A 16,158-nucleotide genomic window follows, 5' to 3' on the forward strand; every position below is an offset into this window, starting at 1 on the left:
TGATAATTCAAAGGAGTAGACACGGTGGAAGGAAAGACTGGAGGCTGATGAAACCTGAGCAAACTTAAAGACTGAAAGAGTCTGTGGGAAGGGATATGCTGAAGAGGTAAGAACAATAGCAGGTTAAAAGATAGGGCAGGAACCTGAAAGGTATGAGAAGACTACAATTCAAATAATGGAGGTGGTGGGGGGAAAGAGAGATATTTCTTTGTTAGATGCAAAAGAAAAGGAGAAGGTAGGTAAAAACAGAAAAATGTAAAGTATTGAAGAGGGAGGTGTTGAGGCTCAACTCAGACAACTACAATTTTTTCAGTAATCAAAAGGCAGATATTTTCAGAAAACGAAAGAGCAAAACAGAAATAAAAAAGACTGGAAATATGCAATGAAAAATGTGACAGGGAATAAATTAGAGGTGAATCCAAGGTTAGCACCAGTGACAGGGAAGACCCAGTTGAGAGACAGCTGGATTTATTATTAACTTCAAGCATTGGAGAGTCCTCATCTCCCAGAAAGTTCTGTTTCTCTCTTCATAGCCAGCAGTCAAGGGTCAAATAGGCAAAGGTTTCTTCCCTTCATGAACAGTTCATATTACTCAGCTTTGCACAGGATTCAGGCATTTAAATGTCTTTCAGTGCTCAGCTCAAATGCTACTTTCTTTCATGTTTCCCATCTCTCTAACCCAAAAGCAATAATCTAAACCTTCTTACTATGAAAACACATTTGATACTTCCTCAATATTTTTTGGGAGTGAGGGAAGAAATAAAATTGAGCTAAAGTACACATGACACAGATGAATATGAATCTCAAGCCCACTATACTAAGTAAAAGCAGTCAGATTCAAAGGGTACATCCATATGATTCTATTTATTTCATATTTTGGAAATGGTAAAGCTGAAAGGGACATTAAAAAGAACTAACCAAGCTCCTTGTTTTACATATAAGAAATTTTTTCTAATATACAGAAAGACTTCCACTGAAATAACCAAGCTGGGTAGTAATGGAGCTCAGACTGAAATTCCAAACCTTCCATGGATCTGTCTAGCAACCCTGCCCCCAGCTCTCTCCCAACTGCTCTTTCTACTAAACCATCCAATGACCAAGGACTCCAATTCAATGCTCATTCACAAATATTAACTAAGTGATAAATCAGTAATTGAGGCCATGATCAGGCTCATAAGGGGACATAAGATGATAAAGTAGTAGAATTCTGGGCCTTTGGTATCTACCTCACAGCTAGCTACTTCAACTATATCTCTTTTACATTAAAATAAAGTTTTTAAAAAAGAATCAAATCAAATTTTATAGCCCACAAGAAATACTACATTTTATAAAGGAGAACTCTGTCAAAAAATGTCTGCAAACAGGAAATGCATCAAAATGTTAATAGTGAATACATTATTCTGTATTTTTCAAATTCTGTACCATGATGAGTATTACCATTAAGTTGTGATAACAGTTTAAATTTTTATTGCTAAAATTTTCCTCAAATGGGCATCCTTTCAATCTATCCTTCAGTGTCATCTCCACAGCGATGTGTCTCTCCAGTCTCTTAAAAGAGACACATTTCTGCTGTTTGAATTCTGCCCAGGTGTGCACTTATTTTTACAGTGGGAGGACAGTCCTCTCCTTTATCTTATTCCTGTTGTCATTTCTCCACAAATGACAATGGAAATCTATATCCTATGAACATTAATTTTAAAATGTATAAATGAGAGAGGAAACATAACACATTAGGGAAAGAAGGAGAAAAGAAGAGGTGGGAGGGAGGAGAGTCGAGTCAGGGAGAAAACTAAGGTGAAACCCTCAAATAGGATGAAAATGCAGATATCCTTCACCCTCCTCTCTAGCTATGAAAGTCCAAGTCATTATGCAACATCCAGCCTGGAATCTACTTTCTTCAAGAAGACTTTAAGGGCCAGCCTAACTATAAATAATAATTCCCAAATCTTAACTCCTATAAAATCTAGTTTTTCTTAGGATGTTTAATTATTACTTAAGATATAACATTAATAGTTTCTTTTCTTTTTTTTTAAGACGGTGTTTTGTTCTTGTTGACCAGGCTGGAGTGCAGTGGCGCGATCTCGGCTCACTGCAACCTCCGCCTCCCAGGTTCAAGTGATTCTCCTGCCTCAGCCTCCCAAGTAGCTGAGATTACAGGCATGTGCCACCATGTCCAGCTAATTTTGTTTTTTGTTTGAGACACAGTTTCGTTCTTGTTGCCCAAGATGGAGTGCAGTGGCACAATTTCAGCTCACTGCAACCTCCGCCTCCCAGGTTCAAGCGATTCTCCTGTCTCTCCTGAGGAGCTGGGATTACAGGCACATGCCACCACACCCGGCTAATTTTTTGTATTTTTAGTAGGGATGGGGTTTCACCATGTTGGCCAGGCTGGTCTAGAAGTCCTGACCTTAGATGATCCACCCACCTCAGCCTCCCAAAGTGCTGGGATTACAGGTGTGAGCCACCATGCCTGGCCAACATTAATCCCTTCGAGCCCAGAAATTAAAACACAGATAATACTTGTTTTTTGAGACGGAGTTTCGCTTTTGTTGCCCAGGCTGGAGTGCAACGGCATGATCTCGGCTGACTGCAACCTTGGCCTCCTGGGTTCAAGCGATTCTCCTGCCTCAGCCTCCCGAGTAGCGGAGATTACAGGCATGCACCACCATGCCTGGCTAATTTTGTATTTTTAGTAGAGACGGGGTTTCTCCATGTTGGTCAAGCTGGTCTCGAACTCCCGACCTCAGGTGATCCGCCCACCTCGGCCTCCCAAATTGCTAGGATTACAGGCGTGAGCCACCATGCCCAGCCTAACACAGATAATACATTTTCTTTTTCTTTTTTTTGAGGAGTCTTGCTCTGTCGCCCAGGCTGAAGTGCAGTGGCAAGATCTTGGCTCACTGCAACCTCTACCTCTCAGGTTCAAGCAATTCTCCTGCCTCATCTGTTCAGGACCCAGCTGCATCTGAAGGAAATCATGACACTTTAAAAAGAAAAAAATCTGTCTTTTGCAATGTCAGTTCCCCAGGTTCTTTAGCTAAATGCATGGAAATACATTTGTTACTACAGGTCTCAGACAAGAAAGTTGGCTGCAGAGAACTGAATTTTCTGGAACCCTGGAAAATATTTGTAAATAGCCGATTTCCAACAAAAGAACAAAAAAGATTCATTCTCAATGGAGACCAAAATCCTGAATATGTAAAAAGGCAAGGTGCTCTTTTTATTCTGTGATCTGATATGACCCTACCTGCAGGGGGCAAGGGAAACTACATTAAGCATAGTACACCTGTTCTGAAATGACTTTGCTTCCCAATAATACTTAGTATCATTGGCTTATTGGGAACTTAATCTAACTTGATGTGTATGTAATCTTTTCTTGTGAATCAAAACTCACCTGAAACCCTACACAATCTTTATTTTTAATCACTCCAAAGCAATGACGACTTGAAATATGAATATAAAAATATTCCGCTGTTTTCTTAAATCTTAGCCGATTGATGTGTTCATGTTTACAATCCAGAAATTTCTCTTCCCTTGAATGAACAGTTTTACCTTTATAAGAAATGGCTTTGGATAAAATTATTATGCCTATTACATAAGACTTATGACTGAATCATCTCCTATTTTGAAAGAAACAATTATGTTTGCTTATGTGCATTTTCTCTTTTTTTTTTTTGAGACGGAGTCTCACTCTGTCGCCCAGGCTGGAGTGCAGTGGCCGGAACTCAGCAAGCTCTGCCTCCTGGGTTCACACCATTCTCCGGCCTCAGCCTCCCGAGTAGCTGGGACTACAGGCGCCCGCCACCTCGCCCGGCTAGTTTTTTGCATTTTTTAGTACAGACGGGGTTTCACCGTGTTAGCCAGGATGGTCTCGATCTCCTGACCTCGTGATCCACCCGTCTCAGCCTCCCAAAGTGCTGGGATTACAGGTTTGAGCCACTGCGCCCAGCCCCACATGTATGAAACTTGAAAACATTATACTCAGTTAAAGAAGCCCATACACAAAAGGTCACATACCGTATGACTCCATTTATATGAAATACCTAGAATAGGTAAATTGATAGAGACAAACTATAGGTTGGTGGTTGTCAGGGGCTGGGGAGAGGGGAAAATGGACAGCAACTACTTAAGGGGTATAGGGTTTCCTTTGGGGTTGATGAAAATGTTTTGGAACTGGACACAGTGGCAGCTGCACAACACTGTGAAGACACTAAATGCCACTGAATTGTTCATTTTAAAATAGTTAATTTTACGTTACGCATTTCACCTCAATCTAAAAAAGATAATAAAAGACTCCGCAGTTCTGGTATAAATCTGAGAGTTTCTGCTCTATTGGCTTACTTTCCTAGAGCAGCCAGCCTCATCTGTATAAATGGCTGCTGATTATCTGTTATGAAATGCACCCCTGTTGGAACTGCACATGAAAATAAGATTAACAATTTCTTGAATGAGGGCCTGAGAGATTTTAGAACATGAGTTTGTGAAGGCTATTTTTCATCACCCAGCAGTTATATTTTAGACAGTACTATACTACATTTTAATGTGTAGTGAAAATCATACTTCAATTAAACCTACATAATAAAGAGGAAAAGTACATTATTCACATATTTCTATTTACAAGTAAATTTAAGGCAGTCGAGGCAAAATTACCAATAGCCTAAATTTCAGACACCCTATAGGAAATAATGACAATATCTGTGCCCGTCACTACATCACCTTGATAAGCAAGGACAAATTCCAAATGAAGTTCACAGAAAGTCAAGCAACCACAGGACATAAATAATAGCTAAAAGATCTTTTAGGAAAACTTAGCTACTACTCATTTTTTAGCATGTTCGTGTGAAGAGCGTTTCTTCCATCTTGAGCAGCCATAAAATGGGAAGAATCTGGGATAATGGAAATCCCGAAAGAGAATCACTTACCACAGAAACAAAACCACAGAAAGATTCTAAGCCACCACAAAAGTAAGAAGCATAATCAAAATTCATGACACAGATCATCTATAACAGGGGTCCCCAACCCCTGGGTTGAAGACCAGTGCCAGTCTGTGGCCTGCTAGGAACAGGCTGCACAGCAGGAGGTGAGTGGTGGGCAAGCGAGTGCTATTGCCTGAGCGCTGCCTCCCGTCAGATCAGTGGTGGCACTAGATTCTCACAGGCACGTGAACTTTGATGTGAACTGTGTATGTGCAGGATCTAGGTGGTGCACTCCTTATGAGAATCTAATGCCTGATGATGTGAGGTGAAACAGTTTCATCCCTCACACCATCCCCTATCCCCTGTCCGTGGAAAAACTGTCTTCTATGAAACCAGTCACTGAGGCCAAAAAGGTTGGGGACTGATGATGTATAGAATGGATGGGTATTACCTATCTGCTAAAAATCTCCACAGTGATTGTACTTGACGGTAATGATTGGATTGTATATCCTTTACTTCCTAAGTAATAATAGTTGTGTATTTTTAAAATTACTTTTACACATCACCTTAGATATGAATGCATTATCAGTGATGCATGACAAGATTTCTATAGGTGGCTGTTAAATTGTTAAGTCTATCTGGATGAAAGACTCAGTTGAAACAGATTTTCATTAACATTATTCTTTTCCTTAAAAAACATCCAGGGTCTCACTCTGTCGCCCAGGCTGGAGTGCAGTGGCACGATCATGGTTCACTGCAGCCTTGACCTCCTAGATTCAAGCGATCCTCCTCCCTTAGCCTCCCAAGTAGCTGGGACCACAGGCATGTGCCACCATGCCCAGTTAATTATTTTTTTAAGTTTATTTATTTATTTTTGTAGAGATGGGGGTCTTACTATGTTGCCCAGGCTAGTCTTGAACTCCTGGGCTCAAGGAATCCTCATGCCTTAGTGTCCCAAAGTGCTGGGGTTACAGGTGTGAGCCACTGTTCCAGGCTCTTAACTTTCTTCTTAATTGTAGAAAAATAAATGTCTTATGACTTACCAGCTGTTGAGACTGTTTTTCTTTCAAATAACTTAAATATTGAACATAAATGAAATATATTTGAATACCAAGAAAATAGAAAGTAAGACCTTATTTTAATATCCTAAAATCTTATTAATATTTTTGTTGGTGGAGAAAATTACCAAACATTGACCCTGCTCCACCTCTGTTCCGCCTCTCAACCTAGTCAGAGGCTCCCTTGCTCATCTTTCCCTGTAAGATGTGAGCCAGTTAATTGGTAGCAGCTTCCTGTCTTCCTCAGAACACAATGAATGCTCCTTACCTTCTGAGTTTATCTGATGTCAGCGTTCCTAGCTTGGATTATGACACTTTGCTACAAATCCTGCTGATACTGTTTATTTTAATCCTAGACTTCTTTATTGCATTCTATTCCCAGTTTTGTTTTCCCTGTATCACAAAGAAATCCCTAATTGACTGTTCCTAATCCTCTCTAGACTGCTTTCTTACATTCCCTTCTACCTAAAAACTTACTCTCTGAATCTGTCTTTACCTCCTTCACTCTCCCATTTCTCACTTAAAAAACAACAAAAAAAGGAATCTTCTACTTTAGGCTACTTCAGCCACCAGGTGCTCTGAAACCCAACACCTTCCCTTTCCTTAAAACTGGATCCCTGATTTATCTGTTCTTTCTTATTTATTTACTTTAAGTTCTGAGATACATAGAACATGCAGGTTTCTTACACAGGTACACGTGTACCACTGTGGTTTGCTGCACCTATTGACCCGTCCTCTAAGTTCCCTCCCCTCACCCTCACCCCTGGTGTGTGATGTTCCCTTCCCTGTGTCCATGTGTTCTTATTGTTCAACTCCCACTTATGCGTGAGAAAATGTGGTGTTTTGTTTTCTGTTCCTGTGTTAGTTTGCTGAGGATGATGGCTTCCAGCTTCATTCATGTCCCTGCAAAGGACATGATCTCATTCCTTTTTATGGCTGCATCATCTGTTCTTTCTTTGCAACTGCCCTCCTACACTGGCTCTTCTCCCTTAGCATCTACACATATTCAAACTGCTTCACTAGGAGGCCCTTCTAACCTCCCCTCCCATTCTTTTCTTCTCTATCATCCCCCCCTTCCTCCTAATAGATAGCTAACACTGATGGTGAATGGACTGACCCATATATCTACTTGCTTATACATCAATACTATTAGATGGATTATTACTTATCTCCATCTTACAGCTAAGAAAAACTCTGACATGAAAAAAGCAACTTGCCCAAGGTAACACAACTAGCAAGTGAAAGGAGCAGGATATGAATCCATGTGGTTTGATTTCAGGGTCTGAGCTCTTAACCACTATGATACATAGCCCCATATACAGCTTCCACTAAAAGAGTTGCCTACATTTATCATTCCCTTTACACAACCATTCACTTTCTTAACCACAGCAATTTCTTTCCAAATCACTTAACTAAAATTGTTAAAAGGCCCCCAGTAACTACTAATTGTCAAACTCGAGGGTCCCATTTTAAGGCTCCTATGGCAGGACTTGATCACACTGAACACTAACTCCATGAGCTCACTGATCTGATTCACATCTGATCTCCATGGTTGTTATTTCTTAGTCTACTTAAGCACTGTCCAATAGACCTTTCTGTGATAATGGAAATGTTCTATTACATGTACTGGCCAATATGGTAGCCACTAACTACATGTGGCTACTGAACACTAGAAATGCGGTTAGTATGATTGAGGAATTGAATTAATTTAATTTAATTTAAATTTAAAGAGCCACATGCAGTCAGTGTCCATTCTACCGGACAACGAAGGTATGGACTCTTCTTCCTCTGCCAGCCCTTTCAACACTGCACAAGAGCTCCGTCCTTGGTCCTCTTGGCTGATTCCACTCTCCTCCCAGCATCTCTCTCCTAAACATCTCCCTGTTAAAGACCTTATACCTCTCCTTAGGAACCTATCTCTATCTTCAATTGCCCACATCTTCACCTACAAGCACCAGAAGGCACCCCAAGTACAACATTTTCAGAACTGAAATGTTTCATCACCTCATTGTCAAGTCTACTCCCCAACAGTACAGTTCCTACTCAGAGGATGGTATCACATCTCTTCCAGCCCCGAGGCAAATACAAGTATTCATTTCAAATTACTCCCTTTCCTTCCTTCCTTTAAAAAAAAACCCAAAAAACCAAAAAACAACGGAAAAAAAACTCCCTCTCAATCTCTTCTCCTCTTCCCTTCAATGGCTCATTAAATTTGACCACTAGCTTCTATTGCCACTGCTCTAGGCCAGGATGCTATACAATGGATCTAATTGAAAGAATAATGGAGTCTAGTTTTTGGCTTCAAGCAAGATGTAAAGTATAATATGGCTGGAAAATTCTTTTATACCAAAAATTCTTTAATATCTGTTAGAAAAAAAATGAAAAAAGTAACATGACATAAAACTAACCTGCTCTCTAAGGGAGAAAATTATAGACAATCTCTAATAATCTGTGCCTACAGCAGCATTTTAGAAACAAATCCTCTCTTTACTGTTCTGAATTTCTATTAGTAATGAACAAAAATGGATACTACCTTTAAAAGTCTAAATTTGTTAATGGGTTATCTCATGGCAAAAAGATCAATTGCTCATTCAGTCATTTAACAAAAGTATAATCTTAATTCAGATGTCACTTCCTATTCTCACAGCTTGAGTAATTATAGCACCCTTCTTCCCCTTGACCTCCACCCCTGACCTAAAGTTTTAAAATCCCCATGTGCACCAGTGGGCAGAGCCAGGGCAAGTTTCTTAATATGTACTGATCAGATTCTTGTAGACGCCATATCCTGTAACTGACATCTATCAAATCAAACACTAGAGGGAGGTCTATCTTTCCTACAGGTGTTTGATATTTCCTCCTAAACCACCAAGATCCCTCACTGAGCTCCTGAGGCTCTCTGGAAATGCTTCAGCCACTTTCAATGACCCACTAATTAAAAATCTGCTATGGAGGTACTCCAAAAAAAAAAAAATCAGTATTTCTACTCTCAGGCTTGTAAGAGCGTCTTGGCCAGTGCAGAATGTAGTCTACACAATAAAATATGTAATAAATCTTAAAATAATAATAAAAGCAGTAAGTATTAAAAATGGCTTCTGGATAAATGTAAGTTCAAAAGGAAAATAATCCTTAAGTGTCTGAAATTTATAAATGCTCTATTCTGGTTTAACAAGAACTATATTGAGGCCTATTTTGAGGCTTCTCTGGAAAGCACTGGTATTTTATCTGGAAATTATTTCCAAAACTAGTGCTGGTTCAAGGCATCAAGTTGTTAGATTACTATGAAGAATAGTAAGTATATTCACTGGTACCCTGGTCTTTCAGGATTCTCTCAATCTTGGAGGAAATGATATCTGATCATGCTCTTTTATGAATATAATGTCCTAATACCAGCCATGGCACTAGTAAATCCCATAGAATTAATAACATCACTGGTTACTAGGAGCTTTGGATGACAATATCTTTGGAATACTAGTCCATAAATAGTATTCCAAAAATGCTATTGTATTTACGTATATTAGGTTACATTAATAAATTCCTTTTGACTTTTCATTTGCCTGAAATATAGTGATACTATCCTGGGGAAAAATCATTTTGATATGAACAGGAGACGGGAATACTGGGTAGAAGAGGGTGGTTCCCCAGCAAAGGCCCCACCCTCAAGGCTGGAAACCTGTGGTCCTAAATGGGAACAGGCATATTCCTATTTTTGCACCCAAAAGTTGCCTTTTGGCCTGCCATGCCCTGCTATCGTGTCTCCATATAACCCCCGGACCCCGGGTTCCAGAGGACATGAACAGTAGAGCAGAAGAATAGCAGAATAGTGCGGCAGAGAGAAAAGAAGGAATGTTTGAATGTTGAGAGGAATTCAGCTGGCAGCGGTCGAAGAGGCGATATCAGCCGCTGGATGGCCAAATTCCAGGGAAAGATCATCTTCCCATTCCATTTGCCTTCCAGCTCCCCAACCATCCTGCTAAAAGCCACCTCCATCACTCAGCAAAACCCCTGAATTCATCCTTCAAGTCCATGTGTGACCTGATTCTTCCTGGATGCCACACAAGGACTTGGGTACCAAGAGGATCACTGAGCTAACACTTAAGCTGTCTGTGGATGGCAAGGCTAAAAAGAGTGCACTGAAACAAGTGCCCACTTGGGCTTTGGGAGTTGCAGACACCCACCCCTAGACACTACCATGTGGCCGGAGCCCAAAAAGTGCTTACCAACTCCTGCACCTGCCAGTCTGTGTGCTTCCCTTCCTCTAACAGGTTTGAGCGTGGGGCAGCCAAACATACAAGCCACTCCCTGTCACGTGTCCTGCAAGGGGGGTCAGGGAACTCTCCCCTTTCAATTCAAATGAAAAAAGCAAGTGAAAAAGGAAAGGATAGGGAAGCTTTGGATCTATCTATCATAATTCAGATGAAAAAAGACAGCTGACTGACTGTAAATTCATTACAACAGATGAGTCAGCTGCTTTAAAAGAAAACAATTTTTCACATTACAAATCAGAAAATCTTATTAAATATATTAACATTTATATTAAAATATAGTATTTAAATATCTATCCTTTTTACCTTCATTATAAAAAATAATTATAATAAGCCAATGGTAAGTTTTCAAAGATAGTAATAAACAAAAGGTAATGGTAATGGCTGCAGTGGAGTCTGAAGAACTGGAATACTGTCTAATTCTGTGAATGACTAAAAGATAAAGGATCTAGAAATCAGATGACATAATGGAAAGCTTGTAAAGGAATTAGAGACATTTACGACAGAGTTCTTCCCCCATCTCAGTTTTGACTGTTTCTTCATACTGAACATATATTGCCTAGCATCATAATGATTTAAACCCTACCCAGCCTGTAAGATACAATTTCAGTTCTGAAAGGACACAAAGATAGATGTGTACCCGCACCACCGCCCCCCCGCTACACCCTTTGTTCTGCTCTCTAATCTTTGCACATACCAGAGATTTCGTAAGTTCTGTGAGCACCTGTTTTTCTGCACGTACCAGAGATTTTGTTTTGCACATACCAGAGATTTTGTAAGTTCTGAGGCAAGGTCACAAGACGTGTTTAAGTAAGATAAACTCTTGCTGCCATAAACCTGCTCTCCCGCCTCAAAGGTTGAACCGAAATATCAGAAATGGCGGGAACCAATCATAGTTAGCCAAATCGCCTTGTTCAAACACTAGCCAATCATATATCTGATTTGTATAATAACTCTATGTCCACTTTTCTTAGACTATATAACACTGCTCGGAGCTCAGTGGGGGAGCTCTCCTGCCCGTCTCGTTTCGCGAGTGAGGGAGAGTTCCAGGTTCGAACCTGTAATAAAGATCCTTGCTGCTTAGCTTTGACTCTGGACTCTGGTGGTCTTCTTTGGGGAATAAACGGTCTGGGCATAACAGTTCCACTTTCTCCAAAGCCTTCTCTGATCCTCCCAGCTAGAAATACTTTTCCCCTATCCTGAATTCTCATGGGTTCACATATACTTCTCATGAATCTTCTCGATTTCTGTTATATTACATTTTCATGTATGTTTTCTCTGTAAGAAAAATTTATTGAGAACAAAATCAGTATTTTATTCAACTTCACTGATGTTACTTAGTACTGTATCTTGCGCATTGGAGACAAAAGCGACAGGCCAGGCATGGTGGCTGACGCCTACAATCCCAGCAGGAGGCCAAGGTAGGTGGATCACTTGAGGCCAGGAGCTCAAGATCAGCTTGGCCAATATGGTGAAACCCAGTCTCTATTAAAAATACAAAAATTAGCTGAGCGTGGTGGCGCACACCTGTAATCCCGGCTACTTGGGAGGCTGAGGCAGGAGAACTGCATGAATACAGGAGGCAGAGGTTGCAGTGAGCTGAGATCATACCAGTGCACTCCAGCCTGGACAACAGAGTGAGACTCTGTCTCAAAAAAAAAAAAAAAAGAAACAACATAGCTCAAAGGGTAAAAGAATGGTTCTGGGCTGGGTACAGTTGCTCATACCTCTAATCCCAGCACTTTGGGAAGCCAAGGTGGGCGGATCACCTGAGGTCAGGAGTTTGAGACCAGCCTGACCAACATGAAGAAACCCCGTCTCTACTAAAAATACAAAATTAGTCAGGCTGAAAGGAATCAAACGCGTTCCTCATATATCTCCCAACTCCCTGAGCCCAGCACAAGCCCAGCACAAACACATTCCTCATATATCTCCCAACTCCCTGAGCCCAGCACAAGCCCAGCACATTCCTCATATATCTCCCAACTCCCTGAGCCCAGCACAAACACAACCCACCATATATCTCTCAACTTCCTGAGCCCAGCACGAACACATTCCTCCATATTTCTTTCAAACTTCAGAAAAACACCACCTGGGAAATCTCCGATAAGGACACAGCGGGAACCAATAAAAAATGCTAAATGTATTAAATGTATTAACCAATTGTAATGCTGTAACCCAGAGAATTACCTTGTTCCCCTGTAACTTTACATATCCTGTTTACATCAGGCTATAAAAAGCAAGCACTCGCATTGTTCGGGGCCCTCTTGTATGCTGTAGAATGGAGGGACCAAGTTCGAACTTGCAGTAAAGATCCTTGCCGCTTGGCTTTGACTCTGGACTCTGGTGGTCTTCTTTGGGGAACAAATGGTCCAGGCATAACAAGGCATGGCGGCGCATGCCTGTAAACCTAGCTACTGGGAGGCTGAGGTAGGAGAATTGTTTGACCTCGGGAGGCGCAGGTTGCAGTGAGCCAAGATAGCGCCATTGCATGACAGCCTGGGCAGCAAGAGCGAAACTCCATCTCAAAAAAAAAAAAGAATCGTTTTGTCCCCTTTATAGCCATCTGTGTGACCTTCAACAAGCGACTAAACATCTCTGAGCCTCAACTCCCTTATTTATTAAAAAAAAAAGACCCTCATTTATAAAAAAAAGAAAAATAATGTTTCATGAGGTTTTTATAAGGATTAAATGAGATTATCTATGTAAAATGTTTAAATCGAGTAAATACTTAATAAATGTTAGCCACTATCATCATATTCTAGTACAAATGATTATAACAAATTGTTTTATAATAAATTACTACTTTATAGTAAATTAATTTGTAATAAATTGTCAAATGAATGGAAAAGAGTTAAAATGTGACAGTGACTTCCAGAAGAGCTTTAGTTTCTTAAAAGATGAGGAACTCCTAAGGGCAAAATTCAAAAGAATGTAGAGAACAGAGTTGTATAACCAGAGAACAGGTAACATCAGGAAGTACTGTGTTCTGTGTCAGTGCATGAACCCAGGCACAGGGCAGATAACCATCTGTCAGGAGTACTGATAAAAGAGGTCTGTCCTTTGAGTTAAAAGTGAGCAAAACTTTAATATTTGTCCAATATTCCTTTTTCCCTCAATATTTCTTTACATCAAAATAATTGTTTGTTTTTCCTACCAAACCTTGTAAAACTTTAAACAACTTTTTAACTTTTCCAACTATCATCTAAAATAGAGTTGATAAGGTTGAATTTCGGAAAAAATCTTGTGCTGAAGCAGAACAACAGCCCATCAAAGATGGGCCTAATAATCATCCTAATCCCTGGAAGCTGTGAATTTGTTACCTTACACAGCAAAAGGGATTTTGCAAATCGAATGAAGTTCAGGATAGTAAGTGTCCTTCAAAGAAAAGATGGGGACAGGAGAATTAGAGAAGGAAATATGATGATGGAAGCAGGGTTGAGGGGAGGAGGGGGACAAGAAAGGGAGGGAGGTAAACAGATTTGACAATGCTATATATCTGACTTTGAAGATGGAGGAAGGGGCCACAAGCCAAGGAGTGCAGGTGGTCTCCAGAAGCAGGAAAAGAGAAGGAAATGGACTTTCCATAGTACCTCTAGAAGAAATAAAGCACTTACAACACTCTAATTTTAGGACTCTGACCTCCCAAACTGTAAGATAATAAGTTTGTGTTTTGTTTTACCCAGCAATTCTACTCCAAGGTATATATCCCAAATAATTGAAAACTGGGACTCAAACAGATACTTGTACACCAAAGTTCATTGCAACATTATTCATAATAGCCAAACGGTAAAAACAATCCAGCTGTCCATTAACAGATGAATGCATAAACAAAATGTAGTATATACACACAATGGAACATCATATAAAAAAATAAAGTTTTGATATATGCTACAACATGGAATAACCTTGAAAACATAGAATAGAGTTTACCAAAGGTTGAGGACAGGGAGGAATGGGGAAATACCATCTTTCCCAAGGGGAGTATCCTTGTGCAAACAACTATGTTATAAAAAATATTACCACTCCCTTCTATCTCTTTCTTTTTTGGTGATAGGATATTATTTTGGTAAAATAATCCAATGTCCCATTTTCTTCATTCCTGAGTTTGGACTGCTGATCTAGGCTACAGAAAGGTTATACAGTTGAACCCTGAACAATGGAGTCATGGGTGTCGACCCCACAAACAGTTGAAAATCTGCATGTAACATTTGACTCCCACAAAACTCAAATACTAATAGCCTACTGTTCACCAGAAGCCTTGCTGATACCATGAACAGTTGACTAAAACATATTTGTATATGCAGTATATACTGTATTCTTACAGTAAAGTAAGCTAAAGAAAATCCTAAGTGAGATAAAATATATTTACTATTCATTAAGTGGAAGTGGATCATCACAAAGATCTTCATCCTTGTCTTCATGCTGAGTAGGCTGAGAAGGAGGAACAGGAGGGGTCTTGCGGACTCAGAAATGGCAGAAGACAAAAAGCTGGAAGGGGAGGCAGGAGAGGCAGGCACACTTGGTGTAACTTTATGGAAATACATTGCAATTTCTGACTTTTTTGCTTTTTCATTTGTCTAAAAATGTTTCTATATGCTACCAATCCTTCTTCCACCATGTGCTTTAGTTTCAGTGCCCATATCATAAAAGGGTCCATGCTGTAAAAGAAGGCAAAAAGCAGTCTTTAATAGGATATAGATAGGGCTGTCCTGATCATAAACCTGATTGCATCTGCACAAAACAGTACTGTTAGCCTATTCCTTCCTGCTTTAAATCTTGGTGCACTTTCATGTCTTTCCTTACTAATAAATGTCCTTTGTGGCATTTTTTTCCTCTCAGAATAGGGTACTTTTGTCTGCATTAAAAATATGATCAGGCAGATATCCTTTCTCTTCAATGATTTTTCTTCTTCTTCTTTTTTTTTTTTTTTTTGGGGGGCGGGGGGGGGTAGAGATGGGGGTCCAGCTATGGTGCAATTGCAGGTGTGAGCCACCCCAGACAGCCTTCATTGATTTTCTCCACGGCATCCGAGAACTTGAGGTCTGCTGCCTCTTCTTTGGCAGAAGCTGCTTCTTCCATTATCCTGACATTTTTAAAGCCAAAAATCTTTCTAAAATTATCAAACCATCCTTTGCTGGCATTAAATTCTCCAGCTTTAGATCCTTCACCTGCCTTTTTAAGTTGTCATATAATGACTGTGCTTCCTCTCAAATCACATTAGAATCCAAAGGTATGTCTTTCTTATAGCAATCCTGCACCCACATAAAAGCTGCATTTTCTTTTTTCTTTTTTTTGAGACAAGGTCTCATTCTGTCACCCAGGCTGGACTGCAGTGGTGTGATCTCAGCTCACTGTATCCTTGGCTGCCCAAGCTCAGGTGATTCTTCCACCTCTTCCCCCAACCAGCTGGGACTACAGGTGTGCACCACTACACCTGGCTTTGTTTTTTTTTTTTTTTTTTGAGACGGAGTTTTGTCTTGTTGCCCAGGTTGGAGTGCAAAGGCCCAGTCTCGGCTCACTGCAACCTCCACCTCCCAAGGGTCAAACAATTCTCCTGCCTCAGCCTCCCAAGTGGCTGAGATTACAGCTACACCACGCCTGGCTAATTTTTTTTTGTATTTTTAGTAGAGACGGGGTTTCACCATGTTGGTCAGGCTGGTCTCAAACTCCTGACCTCAGGTGATCTGCCCACCTCAGCCTCCCAAAGTGCTGGGATTACAGGCATGAGCCACAGCACTCGGCTTAATTTTTTATATTTTTAGTAGAGGCAGGGTTTCACCATGTTGCCCATGCTGGTCTCGAACTCCTGGGCTCAAGCAATTTGCCCGCCTCGACCTCCCAAAGTGCTGGGATTACAGGCGTGAGCTACTGCACCAGGCCTGTATTTTCAATGAAATAAAAAAGTATTTAGCAAAAAGT

The 16,158-nt window shown here is 40.4% G+C and overlaps 1 protein-coding gene across 6 annotated transcripts in view; it reads right to left on the bottom strand.

Moving 5' to 3' along the window:
* The window catches only part of POU2F1 (POU class 2 homeobox 1), a 197,004-nt gene that overhangs the window by 72,526 nt on the left and 108,320 nt on the right, over positions 1-16,158 (bottom strand). Inside the window, exon 4 of one of the 6 annotated variants that reach the window (XM_025382350.1) lies at positions 14,609-14,897. The exons of the other annotated variants lie outside the window; for them this stretch is intronic. Coding sequence (XP_025238135.1) covers positions 14,609-14,783 — 175 coding nt within the window. The 5' untranslated portion in view covers positions 14,784-14,897. The remainder of the gene's footprint in view (positions 1-14,608; positions 14,898-16,158) is intronic. 6 annotated transcript variants of the gene reach the window in all.

Source organism: Theropithecus gelada, chromosome 1, assembly GCF_003255815.1.
Source record: "Theropithecus gelada isolate Dixy chromosome 1, Tgel_1.0, whole genome shotgun sequence".
Classification (NCBI taxonomy): Eukaryota; Metazoa; Chordata; class Mammalia; order Primates; family Cercopithecidae; genus Theropithecus; species Theropithecus gelada.